The sequence below is a fragment of the Mustelus asterias genome, chromosome 6 (assembly GCF_964213995.1).
Source record: "Mustelus asterias chromosome 6, sMusAst1.hap1.1, whole genome shotgun sequence".
NCBI classification, from domain to species: Eukaryota; Metazoa; Chordata; class Chondrichthyes; order Carcharhiniformes; family Triakidae; genus Mustelus; species Mustelus asterias.
The window spans coordinates 92,281,227-92,300,186 of record NC_135806.1 but is presented as its reverse complement, the minus strand read 5'-3'; the positions used below and the strand labels follow the sequence as shown (position 1 = coordinate 92,300,186).

General features: G+C 40.8%; 1 protein-coding gene across 3 annotated transcripts in view; it reads right to left on the bottom strand.

The window, feature by feature from the left end:
* chd1 (chromodomain helicase DNA binding protein 1) overlaps positions 1-18,960 on the bottom strand; it is a 171,391-nt gene that overhangs the window by 58,941 nt on the left and 93,490 nt on the right. For all 3 annotated transcript variants that reach the window (XM_078214725.1, XM_078214727.1, XM_078214726.1), the window contains exons 7-13: positions 17,524-17,786; positions 16,278-16,503; positions 12,998-13,098; positions 6,235-6,413; positions 5,268-5,395; positions 1,904-2,120; positions 203-292 (exon numbers count right to left, since the gene is read on the bottom strand). In XM_078214725.1, the coding sequence (XP_078070851.1) occupies positions 203-292; positions 1,904-2,120; positions 5,268-5,395; positions 6,235-6,413; positions 12,998-13,098; positions 16,278-16,503; positions 17,524-17,786 (1,204 nt within the window). The remainder of the gene's footprint in view (positions 1-202; positions 293-1,903; positions 2,121-5,267; positions 5,396-6,234; positions 6,414-12,997; positions 13,099-16,277; positions 16,504-17,523; positions 17,787-18,960) is intronic.

Sequence of the window (18,960 nt, the reverse complement as noted above, 5' to 3'; positions counted from 1 at the left end):
GCTAAATGGTTTCACTGGCTTATCATCACAATCTGAGATTTGTTACCAAGAAATACGTACAAATATGAAGGATTTCTTCAGTGTAACACTTTATAAAATAAATAACAGCTTTTCAAGGACATCACTAGGGTGAGTGTATAGTGCAGACTTGCATTGAAAATGTTCTTTTGTGATGACTACATGTAGCTGGTTGCATTCTCACCTTGTCCTTCAGCAAAATCTCATATGTTGTCAACAAGATATTGAATTTCAACCGCTTAGTCTGAGGATGCATCCATTCATATGTTCTTATCTAATAGTAGAACAAATTTATCATAATCAAAGGGAAAAATTGCATATTTATTGATAGACATTGACACAATTGAAAAGGATTAGGGGTCATGCATTTAAACTACCCAAGAGTAAATGTAGGCTGTATAATAGGCTGTTATGTTCCAAGACAGTAGTGAGTGTCTGGAATATGTTCCAGCTAGTGTGGTGTGTGCTCACATTTTGCATGTTTTCAAAGTGGAGTTGGACTGAATGTTGGCAGGGGCAGAGAACACATCATAACTGGATTGTCAACGTATGCATGGTCAATGCAATCTCCCTGACTGAATCAGGGGAGGAGAGAACCTTTTCTCCCCTATTGACACTGCATTTCTTGCTTCTTCCAGGAGATTGCATGGCTGGTGTTGGGACGTTGAAGGTCATTTCGAGCTCAAGATACTTCATGTTCAAACATGAGAGTTATTACACAGAATAATCTCCATAAAGTTACAACTTTCAGCACATCAAAACACTGGCTTAGCCATTCTGCACCAGATCCAGCTCAACCTCTTAAAGCACTGTTAGGTTCTGTTCTCCTATGATGAAGCTGCTCTCTAATCCTTAGTTTCTTTCCTCTACTGTATACCATCTGCTTAAACAACACTCCCACCGCCCAACCCTCGCTTCCAACAAGTGTGAGGAGCTCATGAACTTCTTTATCCCCAAGATTGAGCCCATCAGATCAGCTGCCTCTGCCGCTTCCTTCCCTAAAGTTGATGTCATATTTGATCACGAGTTGAGCTTCCAACCACCGATCTATGCCGTTGCTAAGAGTGCCTATTTCCACCACCATAACATTTGCTCTGTCCTCACTCAGCTTGTCTGTTTCTGAACCCCTCACCCATGCCTTTGTCACCTCTAGATTTGACTATTCCAATGCACCCCTGGCCAGCCTGCCAAACTCAACCCTCTGTAAACTTGACGCCATCCAACATTCTGCTGCCTATACTCTAACTCACAGCACTCATTGTTCACTCATCACCCCTGTACTTACTGACATACATTGGCTCAGAGTTCAATGATGCTTTGATTTTAAAATCCTCATCCTCGTTTTCAAATCCCACCATGACTTAGTCCCTCCCTACCTTTGTAATCTTTTCCAGGACATAACCCTCCAAGATATCTGCAGTCCTCTTTTTCTGAACTCTTGTTTGTCCTCAGTATTATTCAAACCACCTTCAGTTGCTGAGGCAGTAAACTCTAGAATTCTCTCCTTGAACCTCTCACGGTCTCTTTCCTACTTAAATGCACTCCTAGGAACCTACCCTTTTTGATATCTTCTTATGTGCCTGGGTGTTTGTTTGAAATGCGCCTCTGAAGCACTTTGGGATGTTTAACTAAAGGTGCTGTATAACTAAAAATTGCTGTTGAATGAAATTGTTAGGGACACAAGATATTGTCTCACCTGATATTGATTTGCCTTACAAATTTACATCATTAAATGGATTTCCTGCAATGCTGCACATACAATATCAAATGATGTATCATTTTAAACCATGTATTTCAGAATATGTAGTTAAAGTTAAGCTGTACCCCTTTAAGACCAAAAAGTCTTGCTGCTGGATGCAGGAACACACATCAAATAGCAATTTACCATATTACGGCTACTGATGTCCCCCAAGTAAACTACGACGTTCATTTCAGGCGCCCACATCTCAATTTCTCGTTGCCAGGAAGTGAGTGTTGAGAGCGGAACTACTAATAGGAAAGGACCATACAGCTGGTGCTCGTGGAACACGTAGCTGAGGAAGGAGATGGTTTGTATGGTTTTCCCAAGACCCATTTCATCAGCAAGAATGACGCTATTGCTCCTATGAAATGAAGACAGCAATAAATGATCATTGCAAATTAGTATACATTCACAGCTCACTTTCATTTTTCTAAACTCTCAGATAATTAAATGCAGGGAAAGCTGTTTAAACAATAACATTTAGATTGTTTAATGTTAAGAGGTACGGACAGTGATAGGAGGGGATTGTAAGATGAGGAATGGGTTTTGGGGGGGGCTGCATCCTGAAGTTAAAGAAACGAAGTGGGGGGAAAGTGGGGAGGCAGCAAAAAAAAAGACTGAAAGGAAAGGAAGAGAAATGCAGAAAATCAGCAAAACAAGCGTCCGAGGCAAGTACAGGAGTGGCCATAATCTCGGACATATCAGGTGCAACACCAGACCTAAGTGGTAAGATACGAGAATTGCTTTCACTCAGTCGGACTTCTTTTTGCTGTGATTATCCTGCAAGTGAGATTGCTAATTATTTGAGTCCAACACAACTCTTTTTTGGAACTGGATTCTAGTTCCGAAAAAGTGTCATATTGGATTTGAAAAATAACTGTTGCTCTCTTTACAGATGCTGCCAGACTGGCTGAGACTTTGCAGCACTTTCTTTTCATTTCCAAGCTCCAGCATCTGCAGTATTTTGCTTTAATTTGTTAATTGTTCTTTTGGCAATTTCCAGTCTTCCAGAGATGAGCAACACAAGATAATGCGATGGGAAAAATCAGAAAGTGACTGCTGCCTCTTGGTGATGATTTGATATTGGATATACTAAATTTGAGTTCCATGGTTGTGCTGGTACACTACAGGACAGCTTTGCTCCCATGTCCTATGACAGCCAGGTCCAGGCAGCATTCCTATTTTCCCCAAGCAGGAAATTTACCGCCCAAAATTGTATTTCCCTGTAGTTGAGAATTATGAGATAGTTGAGTTTGCTCAGTTGAGATTATTACCATGTTTTCCATTTAACCTTGTCTCAGACAATTTCAATATTTGCAGGTGACATAAAACTTTGAAATATTCTGGCATTTGAGGATAGTGATAGGCTTCAAGAGGACATAGACAGAATGGACGGACACATGGCAGATGACATTTAACACAGAGAAGTGCGAGGTGTTATATTTTGATCAGAGAAACAAGGATAGGCAATAAAAAATAAAGAATACAATTCTGGAGGTTGTGTCTGAACAGAGGGACCTGGGAGCATATGTGCACAAATTGTTGAAGGTGGCAAGGCAGGCTGAGTACATAGTTAATAAGGTGTAGGGATCCTGGGCATTTTAAATAGAGGCAAAGAGAACAAAAGCAAGAAAATTATGGTGAACCTTTACAAAACACTGGTGTCTCAACTGTAGTACTGATTATGACCAATTCTGGGTACAACACTTTAGGAAGGATATGATGGCATTAGAGAGGACGCAAAGATGATTTATGAGAATGCTTCCAGGGATGAGGGACTTCAGTTACGTGGATAAATTAGCTAAGCCAACGTTGTTTTCCTTAGAGAAAAAAGATGATTTAATACTGTTCAAAATCAAGAATCAAGACAGAACAGGTAGGAAAAAACTTTCCATTAGCAGAAGTAGCGAAAACTAGAGAATATTGACTTAAGGCGACTGGCAAAATAAGGAACGGTGATGCTTTTATGAAGCAATTGGTTACAATCTGTAATGCAATGCTTGAGCATGCGGTGAAGGTGGATTCAATCAGGGCTTTCATTAGGGAATTGGATAATTATCTGAATAGAAAGAAATTGCAGAGCTATGGGGAAAGGGTGGGGGAGTGGGACTAGAGGAGCTGCACCTGGAGAGCTGGCAAAGAAACGACGGGCCAAATTGCCTGCTTAAGTGCTATTACCGTGCTATGATTCGATTTCATCAAACCAATGTTAAAGACAACTCGCAATGCCATTAAATTTACATACGATTAATTTCATTTTTGTGAATATTAGCTGCAGATTTAAATCAAAATTGTTTCCCTTGCCTCAAACATTCACACGACAGTCATGATAGCAAATGAAACAATCAGTTTGATCAGCACAATATTCTTCTCCAGAAAGCTAGGTGCTGAAGGAGAGAACTGGACTCTATCTTTGCACTCGGTTATAGGTTTTATTTATAGAAATACACAATACAAACATGCACCTCTTAACCGAACCCACAATTCCAGTCTGCTCCTATTTATAGGAACACAAATAAATCCCCAGTTAATTCCCACCACCAACATACTTGCAACCTGGCTGAAACTAGCTGAACCAGTGCAAATACTCTGAGAATTTCAAACTTTAGTTACATCTAGCTTAAACTGAATCTCCATGATCCTTAACAACAGTTTAATAATAATATTGCCTGAAGTTGGTTTCACCCATAAAACTGGCCATACAGCCCCTCTCCCACCCCCAGATCAAAATAATGAGGGTGATGCATTTCTGTTCAAGGTACATTGTTAATTATTATTCATTCATGGGACATGGGCGTCACTGGCTGGCCAGCATTTATTGCCCATCTCTAGTTGCCCTTGTTCAGAGGACAGTTGAGAGTCAACCACATTGCTGTGGTTCTGGAGTCACATGTGGGCCAAACCAGATAATTTCCTTCCCTAAAGGACACTAGTGAACCAGATGGGTTTTTCAGACAACTGACAATGGCTTCATGCTCATCAGTTGAATCTTAATTCCAGATAGTTTTATTGACTTTAAATTCCACCATCTGCTGTGGTGGGATTCGAATCCAGGTCCCCAGAACATTAGCTGAGTTTCTGGATTAATAGTCTCGCGATAATACCACGAGGCCATCACCTCCCTGAAAATTATGCTCATTTTCTTTGGCACGCAGGTATTATTAAGCACGAAAAGTCATTTTTATTTGCTTAAAATAAGGTTATTCACAGGTGGAGGACTAGATTATTTTATTAAATGCCTTTCTCTTATGATAAATACATTTTTTCCTGTATTCATAAAACTACCAGGTTACCACTCTTATATAAAATTAATGCTTTTCATTGCAAGAGAAAAAAAACTATTTTATTGAACGGTTTCACTGGTTCATGTAGAGTTTGAGTTTGTGATGATGCTAAAGTATTTTAGCAGAAATTTGAACTGTAATCTCAGTGCAATATGTATCCAATTTCCCATTATGCCCAAAGGAGATAATCCTGAAATCTCAAACACGCATTCGTAACTACTTACTTGCACCAGGAGTGTGCCAGCCAATTTAAACCATTTAACTGATAGTCTCGGAGCTCCAATACATCAGTACTTCCAATATAAGCTGGCTGCTTCTTCAGTGTAACAAACCTGGGTCTTTGCTTTAAAACCTGCATAAACAACAAAAGTAAATGTCAAGTGCTGTTCCACAAAGTAACCTTGTTATGTACCATCAACTGGCACCAATTAACGGATACCCAAAGAAACAATAATGGAATCAAATGAAATGCCCCATCATGGACATGATGAACAGAATAGTTCTCTTTGTGCTATCTAAACTGCCCCTGGAGTTCTTCCCGACAAAACAACAGCATCAGTAGATACTGCCAATCACCCATGGGTACTTAGTTATGGATGAGAGTAACAGGAAACATATTTCTGCAGAACTCCAAAGTCTGAAATTGCTCATGACAAGATACATATTTAGAGTTCTGTGAGCGTCTCTCATTTCTAACTAAGTGAATAAAACAGTGGGGCAAATTTTCAATGCAGTGGGAAGCAACTTTAGATTAAAAGATTACCAATGTCAGAATGTCAAATAAAATATGGATGGTCGACTGTCAGGGCGTGCATCAACTTCACAAGCTTCTCAATTTTGTTAAGTGAATTGAATATATGCTATCAGATGTCTAGAACAGGTCACTGGGGTTTCCCATTTGATTTACAGAACATAGCTTTTCTTTCTTTTTCTGTCAGTTTTCTATTGTTGATGCTACGGCCAGGCTATATCAAGAATACTAACTTCCAGTTTGTTGGTATATAATGGACATCAGACAAACAGATTAGGCCTACAGCAATCAGTTGACTTTGAAGTACATAAAGCATTACAAACTTCAAAGTAGCATACATCAGAATAAGTATAAAGTTAGTATTTATATAAGTATTTAAGTTAGCAAGCTACGTAGAAATATTTTGACCTGTATGAACCCAAATACTTAAATTCAACTACCTTGCACTCCTTCAAGGGGATGCACCTGGATTGGTTACGGTTTGTATATGCATCTATGTGCGACTGAAACTTCCTGGACATAAGAGCACCATCCTCCCAACTGCACTCCGAGTACGAAAGGCCTTGCCATTTGCACAAGTAGTCCGGATGACCCGAAGCAGATTTCTGGTTGGAGTGTGCTGGAAACAATTAATTGCATTATTTAAATGAAGGTTTTCTTGATAGAATGGCAATAACATACAGCACACATCTCAGGACTCATCCTTACGCATTGCTTCATATTCAAAATTCTCAGAAAATCAAACAATTTTTACAAGGTATTATAGAGAGCACAACAAAGAAACTGTCAGTTCTGCCAAATACAGATCTTGTTGGCATTTATCCTCCACAAGGTTTAGTCTAAATGCATGCGCCCACTCATCCTCACATTCCTTTTTGACCCCTTTCGTACCATCATGTAACCAAATTATTCTTAAATTTTGACACAACAACAGTTTCTCTATTCGTAACAATGCTTTCCTACTCTCGGTTCTTAATATTTTACATTTAAACATAAAGCTATGTCCCCTATTCCAGCCCTCCTCAATCACTGGAAACATTTCTATCTTTTCTATCCTGTCTTCTCATGATTTTAACCTCCTCTATCCAAATCACTCCATAATTTTTGTTCAAACAAAAGCAACAGTTTTCCAGGTTTTCCTTCTTGTGTGGATCTCTTCATACCAAGCAGCATGCGAGTGAATCTGCACTGTACCAGAATCCCTGCAGTACAGGAGGTGGCCATTGGGCCCATGAAATTTGCATCGACTCTCCAAAAGAGCAGCTTAGTTTAAAAAATATTTGTAGTTAACGGGTTTATCTATACATCTACTATTTTTTTATGTCAAAGAAATTCTCTCAGACACCTGCTCAACACAATAGAGCAAGTCCGAAAGCTGTGCTGGGTAGATGCATTGGCCATGCTAAATACTCCTTCAGTGTACCCAAACAGGCACTAGAGTGTGGCGATTAGGGGATTTTCACAGTAACTTCATTGCACTGTTAATGTAAGCCTATTTGTGACACTAATAAATAAACTTTAAAAACTTGAAAGTTCGTGCAAGTACATTTAGGCCTTATAGTTTAATAAATATAAAGATTTAATTTAATATAGCCCTTTTAACAAATAATTGGCAGAGACATAAAATAAAACTGCTTCTAAAATGAAACAAAATCCAAGGACACCAGAAAAAAATGGAGATTTTCTTAGATAGAATGCCTAAACATTCACTTTAACCTAGGTTGAAAAAAATGGGCAGCATATTGAGTCAAAGGAGATCGATAACACCTGTTTGGGAGGGGGGGGGGGGGGGGGGGGGGAGGAGGAGGAGGAGGAGGAGGAGGAGGAGAGAGAGAGAGAGAGAGAGAGAGAGGGAGGAAAGAGAAATCGATTTGCTAAGGGAACAAGACCACAAATACAATATTAATTGATTGAATTACAAAAACAAAGGTTAACCAGCTGGAATAAATCATCAGTAAAAGGTTATATTGTCTTAAATTACATCAAAACAGGCCCCTGTACTGATCAAATTACTGTAAATTTACATGGATTTGTTGCAAGTGCATGATCAGAAGTTATTAGCCTATTTAGCACTAAATACCATGAAATAATTTACTATCCCTAAGCAGCATTTCGTTATCGAAATCTAGAAATAAAAAGTGGTGCTTGTAAAGAATTTCCTGTTGAATTTCTTCCTACTTTCAATGCTGGTGCTAATAGCCAGCACATCAGAGCTAACTAAACCTCCAGTCAAGCTGTTCCAGTAAAACTGAGACTCTGGCATCCACCTGACAATGTAGAAAATAGACTAGGTATGTCTCATCAAGAAAAAGGCCAAATCAACCTAACCAACTACAACCCCATCTACCTACACCTAGTCATCTGTAAAGTAATCGTGCAAGCCATCAAGCGAATCCTAATCTCAAAATAAGCTACTGCTGACACTTAGTGTGGGTTCCACCAGAGCAATGCAGCTCCAGACAATATTACAGCCTTCACCAGACATGGACACAATCTAGACGACAGAGAAAAGGTGACCGCCCCCGGTTCTTGACATCCAGTCCACACTCGAGTGAGTATGGCACAAAGAAGGCTCAGTGAAACTAAAGTTAAGAGATCAAAAGAGAAACCCTTCCTCAGTTGGAATCATGCCATAAATAAGAGAATGAACATGGTTGGCACTGGTCAACCATCACAACCCCATGATATTACTGCAGTTATTCTTCAGGAACTGCCCTCAGCCCAATCATTTTCAGCTACTTCATCAATTACGTTCTGCTTTTAGGTCAGGAGAACAATGTTTACAGAAAACTCTACAGCTCCAATTACAACTCCTTTGACAATGAAAAAGCCCAAATAATTTTACAATATGACCTGGACAATATTCAGGATTGGACCGACAAGTTACAAAGAACATTCATGCCAGGCAACAATCATCTTGAACAAGAGAAAGCCCAACCATTCTTCACGATATTTAAAACACCATTATCGCCAAAGTTTTCTCCATCATCCTCAGGGGTTCACCACTGTCCTAAAGCTTAAGTAGAGCAAACATACCAATATTATGGCTACAAGAGGAGGGCAGAAACTCTGATGAATGACTTTTCAAAACTTCTCCATCACCTACAAAAGCTAAGTGAAACAATCTACAGAATGCCCTGCATGCAACTCACCAAGACTTTGACAATGGTTACCTTCCTCACTAATGCTACCGTTGAGAAGCACAAGCTAAGTAATACTGCAAGAACATTATTACTTCCAGGTTTTCTTCCCAAGTCAAACACTATCATGATTTTGGATCTACATTGCTGTTCCCTCCATCGTTGGATTACTATCCTGGACTTTTTAATCCGGTAGCATCGTGGAAGTGCCATCACCACTTGAGTTTCAAGTAAAGTACCACCAGTGCATTCTCAAGGCAAACAGGGTCAGGCAATAAATGCTGCCCACATATCGAGGAGAAATAAAATCTTACCTTGTTCTCCATTGATTTACACCCATCAAACTTTTGTGGGCAGAATGAATAATTACATTGCACCTACATAATGTATATAGTCAATCTAGCCACATAGCCCATTTTTTAATTTGTATGTCTGAAGAAACACTTATAGTTCAATGTCAAGGTTAACAATACATTCAATGGCTTCAGATGATGCAGTGTGAAAGATTGTGAGGCCACCAGTAAAGGATCTCTCAGGGAAGAAGTGCAGTATATGGGCAATGGTCTGACCTGAATGGTCACAATCTCAATTTGAACTGTTCCTTACATTCAACTTGTGAAGCGAGTGATCAGAGCTTCCCTGCTCTGTCCTTAAGTGGTTTATTGTTGTCGAGGTTTCCCAGGGAAGGTTGAAATCTGGGACTTCATCATTCGGGTCAGCTACCAGTTGTGGTTGGCGATGTCTGCAGTCAACCACAAGGGGCGCAACCAAGAGATGGGGCTGTCATCAGTTTGCAAAGTGTGGCATGTGTACCAGTAGAGATAACAGGATTTCAAACGTGTGTGTGTTTTTTGAGGTACTGTGTCAATGGGAGTGCTAGTAGTGCTCTTAGAGGGGGACATTTCCCTGTGGACATCAGAAGGTACAATATATGCTAGCAAAGGAAGCCATTTGAGCTGTGATGGTCTTCAAATCCCAAAAATAATTCTCATGATTTCCTGGAGGTGGATAGCTGGCACATTTGTGTGGTGGCTCCTGAGCCGTTACCTACAGCTATATTCAGTAAAATATTCCAGCTGGTCACAAAATTACATTCTAAATCTTACTTTAACTAAAGGATATACATATGTGGATTAAATTACAGATAGCCAGGCACCAATGCACAGTTATAACCATAAATGGTTACATCACAGAAAGGGGTCATTCACCCCACTGTTTGCGTGCCAGCTCTTCACTGGAGCAATCTAAAAGGAGAATTACCATCCTGTTTTATCCACATAGCCATTTCTCTTTCTCAGCTTCAAATGTTTACCTATTCTTTGTAATGCAATGGTCTCTTCTTCAACTAGGCTGGGTGGAAAAGCATTCCATATTTTTAAAACTCTACCTGAAATAAATGTCCAATCCTCTCCCCATTGACCCCTCGTATTAAATTTCTATTAAATCCACTTTTGCCCTTCTCTGCTCCAGTGGAAATAGTTCCTTTATTTGGGATATTTCCTCCTCATGAATGTATGTTCTCTATAGCCTTAATATCCCTTCTATAATTAGGTTCCAAACTGGAACATCTAGATCAAACAATACTTTGCACTAATTTATCATTAAGTCTTTGCTCTTGTATTCTGATTACTCATCTGCAAAACCCAAAATGTCACGAATCTATTTCATTGCTTTCTCCACCTGCACTATCAAGGAATTAGAGCCTTGGGTTTAATTTTAACCAGAACGAGAAACAAGCATGAGGCCAGAGGGATGAGCAGACTCATTTCAACGGGCACGAGGCATGGGCCATCTTAACTCCTGGGCTGCATAATATAGTCCTGGCCAAAACCTAACAAGAATGACAAGAAGCCAGTTAACATGGGGCACAGAGAGTTTGCTACCAGGCCACCACTGGTACCAGTGCCACATCCCCCAGGAGCAGGAAGCACTGTACACAGCATGTGTTTAAAATTTCAGGGTCTGAAAAACTCCACCAGACAGGGAATGTCAGTGAGGTGCGCTCACCTGCCTGGTCAAGGGCTTTGCATGCTGTGCAGAGTATTCGATGAAAATTAGACGTGAACAAGGTGAGCATCTGGATTTGATTCATTATTGTCACATGTATTAATTTACAGTGAAAAGTATTGTTTCTTGTGCGCTATACAGACAAAGCATACCGTTCATATAGAAGGAAACGAGAGAATGCAGAATGTAGTGTTACAGTCCTAGCTAGGGTGTAGAGAAAGATCAACTTAATGCAAGGTAGGTCCATTCAAAAGTCTGATGGCAGCAGGGAAGAAGTTGTTCTTGAGTCATTAAGAGGCGGTGAGGGCACCCAAAAGATGGGCTGGTTAAGTGCATTGGCCATTCTAAATTCTCCCTCAGTGCACCCGAACATGCGCTGGAGTGTGGCGAATAGGGGATTTTCAAAGTAACTTCATAGCAGTCGTAATGTAAGCCTACTTGTGACACTAATAAAATAAACTTTGAAACTTCAACCATAGACCACCAGGTAAGATACTTGATGAAATAACATTGTTATGTGGATGCCAGAGTCATAGTTTTACTGGAACAGCTTGACTGGAGGTTTAGCTAACTCTGATGTGCTGGCTTTCAGCACCAGCATTGAAAGCAAGAAGAAATTCAACAGGAAATTCTTTACAAGCACCACGTATCATTTACAGATTTACAACAACTAAATGCTGCTTAGGGATGGTAAATTATTTCATCAAGTATCTTACCTGGTGGTCTAGTGGTGAAAAAGTTTTAAAATTCACTTTATTAGTGTCACAAGTAGGCTTACATTAACACTGCAATGAAGTTACTGTGGAAACCCCCAAGTCGCCACACTCCGGCACCTGTTCAGGTACACTGAGGGAGAATTTAGCATGGCTAATGCACCTAACCAGCACATCTTTCGGGCGCTCTCATCTCCACGGCACGGGTCGATTCCCAGTCAGAGAATCAAGATTTATAGGGTGGCACAGTGGTTAACACTGCTGCCTCTCAGCACTAGGGACCTGGGTTTGATTCCCAGCTTGGGTCACTGTCTGTGCGGAGTTTGCACATTCTCCCTATATCTGCATGGATTTCCTCCGGGAGCTCCAGTTTCCTCCCACAGTCCGAAAGACGTGCTGGTTAGGTGCATTGGCCCTGCTAAATTCTCACTCTGGGTACCGAATAGGCACTGGATTGTGGCGGCTAGGGGATTTTCACAATAACTTCATTGCCGTGTTGACGTAAGCCTACTTGCAACACTAATAAATAAACTAAACTATCACCCTGTTGATATTGTAACCCTGACAATTGCTTTCCCCTCTCTTTGTTGAGTGTGAGGGATTAAAACCAAGCTTTATGTATTGGCCTCATATTCTGAGGTCTCTTTAATGAAGTGACCTCAGCATCTTTGTCTTTTCTTCCAGATTGTATTTTCTTACACTTCAAATTAAATTGCATCTGCCAGCTTTTTGCTCATTCTGTGATCTTCTGAAGACTCTTACAGTCCTTTCTCCTTCCTGTCAAATCCCCTACTTTTTGTCAATATCTCAATGGAACAAAGCACACAAACAAATGAACAGGTATTTTACAACATCTCACATCAGAGTATTCCAAAGGATTCTAGATCCAAAGAATTAGCTTTTGAAGTGCAATCAACATCGGCAGTGGGAAGAGTGAACAACTAATCTGTCCACAATAAAATACCATGAGCAGCATAAAAATGATCAGATAATCTTTTGCGATGATGGCTGCAGGAGGAATATTGGGGACAGCAAGTGAACTCACTCATTGACTTCCAAATAGTGCACCAAGATCTTTAACATCCACTTCAAACCACCAGAACTGACAGGTTCTCAAGTCAATGTCTAATTGAAGTACACTACTTCAACCATGCAGCACTCCTGTGATCCTGCAACAAAGTATCAAATAATGTTTATATGCTAAGGTCTAACGGTGGTTCGAATCCATAACCAGAGGCGAGTGATATTACTGAATTAAGTCATACAAGCGGATCAGAAAAGGTGAAACAAAATAGTCATACTCATATCCTGACGTTTATTCATGCCTGTGTATGAATTCTTACCAATTATTCGCTCCACAAATTGATATTGCCTGTGCAAATCATCCACCAACTCCTGTTGACAGTTGAAATATTCTATATCTTCGGGAGATGCCATTTTGAACCTAGAAAGTTAATTTTAAAAGTTATCAAAGAAAATATGTCCGTTTACAGGGAATCAAAATCATTACAAATGATTTGGAGACAAATTAATTAAGCCTTTGGTTGAAAATAATTACCATAATCTTTACCCTCTCCCGAAATATTTCCTGACATTTGCATTGTATTCCTATGGATGATGTCAATACTGCTCTTCGGATTAGGTTGCCAGTAATATGAAGTTTGAAATTAAATATCCCCTCCCAAGGCAAATCCAGTCATCACTAGAAGAAGCTAGTATATATCCTGAAGATTCTTCCTGCAGTCATGTACTGAACAATTGGCTCGTTGTGTAACAATACCATGTTTCAATTACATACCCAAAATAAAAGCCATCAAAATACGTCAAAATTAACTGTCAAGTGGTCTTGATATGTTAAACAGAGCAATTTGCCAAGTGCTGAAAATTATACCTGAAAAACTCAGGTTTTTCCCAATTCAGTTCATAAACATTTCAAGTCATTGGGAATGGGCATCACTGGCTAAGCCAGCATTTTCTGCCCATGCCCAATTGTCCCCGAGAAGGTGGTGAGTTGCTTTCTTGAAGCGCTGCAATCGGTATAGGTACACCCACAGTGCTGTTCGGGGGGGGAAGTTGCTGAATTTTTACCCCACGACATTGAAGGAACGGCGATATATTTCCAAGTCAGGACAGTGAGCGACGTTCCCATGTATCTGCTGCCCTTGTCCTTCCAGATGGTAATGGTCTTGGGTTTGGAAGGTGCTGCCTCAGGAAATTTGGTGAGTTCCTGCAGTGAGTGTTGTAGATAGTACACATTGCTGCTGCTGTGCGTCAGTGGTGAAGGGATTGAATGTTTGTGGAAAGAGTGCAAATCAAGCGGGATGCTTTGTCCTGAATGGAGTTGAGCTTTTTTGAGTGTTGTTGGAGCTGCATTCATCCAAACAAGTGCAGAGTATTTGATCACACTCCTGACTTGTGGGCAGCACACTGGCACAGTGATTAGCACTGCTGCCTCACAGTGCTAGGGACCCGGGTTCGATTCCTGGCTCAGGTCACTGCCTGTGCAGAGTCTGCACGTTCTCCGTGACTGCATGGGTTTCCTCCCACAATCCAAAAGACATGCTGGTTGGGTGCATTGGACATGCTAAATTCTCCCTCAGTGTACCCCAACAGGCACCAGAGTGTGGCGACTTGGGGATTTTCACAGTAACTTCATTGCAGTGACTACTTGTGACACTGATAAATAAACTTTAAAAAAATCAAAACTTAAAAAACTTGTGCCTTGTACATGATGGACAGACATTGGGGTAGTCAGGTGGTGAGTTACACGCTGCAGAATTCCTAGCCTCTAGCCTACACTTGTACCACAGTATTTATATTGCTGGTCCAATTCAGTTTCTGGTCAATGGGAACCCTGATGATGTCAATAGTGGTATTTTCAGCAATGGCAATCCCATTGAATGTCATGGTTAGATTCTCCCTTGTTGGGAGATGATCATTGCCTGGCACTTGTGTGACACAAATGTTACATTGGCACTTGTCAACCCAAGCCTGAATTTTGTCTAATCTCGCTACACTTAGACAGGGATTGCTTCAGTATCTGAGGAGTCGTGAATGATGCTGAACATTGTGCAATTACCACCACTTCGGACTTAATAATGGAAGGAAGGTAATTGATGAAGCAGCTGAAGATGGTTGAGCCTAGGACACTACACTGAGGAACTCATGCAGTGATGTTTTGGATGCCACACTCAGTTAAATGCTGCCTTGATGTCAAGGGCAGTCACTCCCACTCTGGAGTTCAGCTCTTTTGTCCATGTTTGAACCAAGTTAGGAGTTGAGTGGCCCTGATGGAACCCAAAATGAGCATCCGTGAGAAGGTGATTGCTAAGCAAGTGCCATTTGATAGCCCTGCTGATGGCCCCTTCCATCACTTTACTGATGATCGAGAGTGGACTGACGGGACGATAATTGACCAGGTCATATTTGTCCTACTTTTGCATACAGGATATACCTGGGTAAATTTACACATTGCCGGGGAGATGGCAGTGTTGTAGCTGTAGTGGAACAGCCTGGAAAGTTCTGGAGTGCAAGTCTTCAGTACTATGGTCGGAATGTTGTCAGGACCCATAGTCTTAGCAGTATCCAGTGCCTTCAGCTGTTTCTGATATCAGTGGAGCAAATCATAGTAATTAGCAGGAGGTTTCCTTGCACATGTTTGACCTGATGCCATGAGACTGCATGGAGTCTGGAGTCGATGTTGTGGACTCCCAGGGAAGCTCTCTGTCGATTGTATACCACTGTGCTGCCATCTCTGCTGGTCAGGACCTAACCAGGGATGGTGTTACTGGTGTCTGGGACATAGAATCCCTACAATGCAGAAGGACGTCATTCAGCCCATCGAGCCTGCACCGACAACAATTTCACCCAGGCCCTATCCCTGTAACCCCATGTTGCGAATCCCCCGACACTAAGGGGCAATTTAGCATGGCCAATCAACCTAACCCACACGACTTTGGATTATCTGTACAGTATGATTCCATGAATATGATCACATCTAATCTGTGAGACACCTCTCACAAGTTTGCCATCAGTCCCCAGATGCAAGGAGGACAAGTCATCAGGGTTTGCCATTGTCATTTTCAGTGCGTGGGTCGATGCCAGGTAGTCCGTCTGGTTTCACTCCTTTTCAACGTTTTAGCATTTTTCTAGAGGGCATTTAAGAGTCAACCACATCAGACCAGATAAGAACGGCAAATTTCCCTCCCTATAGACATCAGTGAACCAGATGGGTTTTTCCATGGCCATCATTCATATCCTAATTCTAAATTCCAAATTTCCCAATTTGCCATGATGGGATTCAAACCCGGGTCTCTGGATTACTAGTCCAGTGACAATAACACTATGCCACTGGCTCCTCTTAAGCTTCTTATACTTCAGGGAGCCTAGAGGAAAACTACTACTGTAATTCTTCAAAAAGATAGTTCTGTACCACTATACTACAGGTGAAGAAATTGACATCTTTCTGTTCCCATTTCACATTACCATGTAGAAAAATAGTTTTGGGGCTACAACAACAAATTCCAACAAGAAATGAGTAACGTACAGTTGCAAAAGAATAAATGCAATAAAACAAAATCAGCAAATTTTGCGTTAAGGATCGATTAATTCCGCATAACATACCATCGTTTGGTTTCCTCATCCTTTTTCTTGTAGTTCTCTAATTTCTTCATTCCTTTTGTATTCTGCTGCAAAAGTGTTTCTTCACTTTCCCAGGTGTTGTGGAGGTGGGACCAGCCCTTCCATTTAATCAGATACTGTCGTTCTCCAACCTCCCTCAAGGGGTCAAACCCAGCATTAGGATTACCCTCAGCCTCTACTGCATAGGTAGTGGTGGCCGCACCAGTTGCTACACAAGAAAAAGAAATACTTAAAATTAAAATGTAATTTAGTTTGCAAAGAAAAGAATTGTCAAATTCTGAAGCACTCTAAAATTCAGTTGAATTCTATACCAATCATCCAAGTTAAAATAGAATCCTCCCTGATCACCAACCAATAGCCTCTGCCGGAATCTGCCTGCGTGTGGACCTTATCAAGTTTAGCTGTGATATGCTCACTGTGCCAATCTCCTGCTAGTGACATAACAAGTACTGACAAGCCTCACTCACACAGGGCGGCACGGTGCCACAGTGGTTAGCACTGCTGCCTCACAGCACCAGGGACCCGGGTTCAATTCTGACCTCGGATGACTGCCTGTGTGGAGTTTGCACGTTCTCCCCATGTCTGCATGGGTTTCCTTCGGGTGCTCTGGATTCCTCCCACAGTCCAAAGATGTGCAGGTTTGGTTGATTGGCCATGCTAAATTGACCCGTGTCAGGGGGATCAGTAGGGTAAATACATGGGGTTACGGGGATAGAGCCTGGGTAGAACTGTTGTTGGTACAGGCTCGATGAGCCAAATGGCCTCCTTCTGCACTGTAGTGATTCTATGATAACCGCGGCTTTGGCCAAGATCTTGGGGATGCCCACTGCCTGCAGGACAGTAACACAATGAGGAATCACTACCTGCCGGATAGGGAAACGAATATTAATCCATATATGCAGGGTCGCATCATTGAAGAGCTGGATAAAAATCAAACAGAACTGATATCCTCCTTGCTCTTGTTTCACAATTCCATTGTCTTACTAAAATAAGTAGAGTGAGGTTTTCAATTCATGTTGTAATAGGACATAAATAAATCTGTTCTAACATTGTGGGAATCTAATCTAAAAGTTACAAAGGAAGGTCATTAGTACGGCCAAACTCATCAGGCAATGCACAAGATGGTTAAATCATATTTAAATGAACAAAATTATTTCATTAGCATTCAAGCCAATAATATACCATTATTTATAGCATTTTAATACTCCTTTGAAGATTTAGAAAATACCTCCTTTCCGTCCTACTCGTGATTCCATTACTCTTTCTAATGTTTCAAATTCTTCTTCTTCCTCAGGGGGAGGAGGGAGATCCTCCCCGCAGATTTCAAGTAAATCATCAGAATCGGTTTTAGCATCCTCATCTTCCTTGTAGCTGACATTAACTGTTGCCTGCCGACGAGAACCCCTCTTATCATGTTCTTCATCGTCATCGTCTGATGATTCAGTTGGTCTCTTCAGTCCCTTTCCTTTCTTCACTTTTTTCGTCTTAATCCTTTAATTATGAAAAATACAATTGTAAGTTTCCTGACATCTCAAAAAGACTGGAATGGGCTCTTGAGCAATAATGGTGATACATTGCAGGAAGATTGACTCTGTCAATAGTCCAAACTTTCCATACTTGCTGTGATGGGCCATATGCTTTTTGAGAAAAACAACTCTTAAGAACTAAGTTTCTCTTGAAAAGGGATTTCTGGTAAAGCATCTTGCCTCCAGTAACTGTCCATGAGACAAAGGTGCCTGGGACATAAATAATAGAATAGCAAGGGGTCAACAGATTAATTATAGGGGTGAGTAGGTTCCCCAGTGTGGCTCTGATCTCAAGCAGGGTTCTGTTTTGCAAACAATTTAGTTAATTTAGAACAAGCTTATTGCATTTCTTTCAAGCTGCTAAAATTCAGTGCTCTCACTAAAATTAAGAGTAGAAGTCTTGTTAATGGAAGGACTCCTAACAGGGAGTTGAACTTTCAGGACAGCCAAGCTGAGGAGAGAGATTTCTTAGTTGCAAGGTTCCACAGTTAAAAGATTATTAGGAACTGGAGCGTTCGATTTGAGGTAGGTGAATCATGGTTATTCAAAAAGGGAGGGAGACAGAGAGCAGGAAACTAAAGACCAGTTGGCCTAACACCTGGCTTAGGGAAATTGTTAGAAGTTATTACTAAAGATGTTACAACAGGGCACTTGGAAAAATTCAAGGCCTCAGGTAGAGTCAACATGGTTTTGTGAAAGGGAAATCATGTTTAACTAATTTATTGGAGTTCTTTGATGAAGTCACATGCACTGTGGACAATGGGAAACCGGTGGATATACTGCATTTAGATTTATAGAAGACATTTGAAAAGTGCCACATCAAGATTATTATGGAAAATAAAAGCTCATGGTGTCAGTGGTAACATACTGACATGGATAGAAGATTAGTTAACCAACAGGAAACAGAGGGTAGCCATGTTTGTTTCCCCATTTGGCAGGATGTAACAAATGGTGTGATACAGGGATCAGTGCTGAGGCCTTAACTTTTTTCAATTTATATAAATGCCTTGGATGAAGGGACCAAAGATGTGGTCACTAAATTTGCTGGTAACACAAAGATAGGTAGGAAAGTAAGTTGTGAAGCAGACATAAGGAGGCTACAAGGGGACATAATTGGGTTAATTGAGTGAGCAAATAAT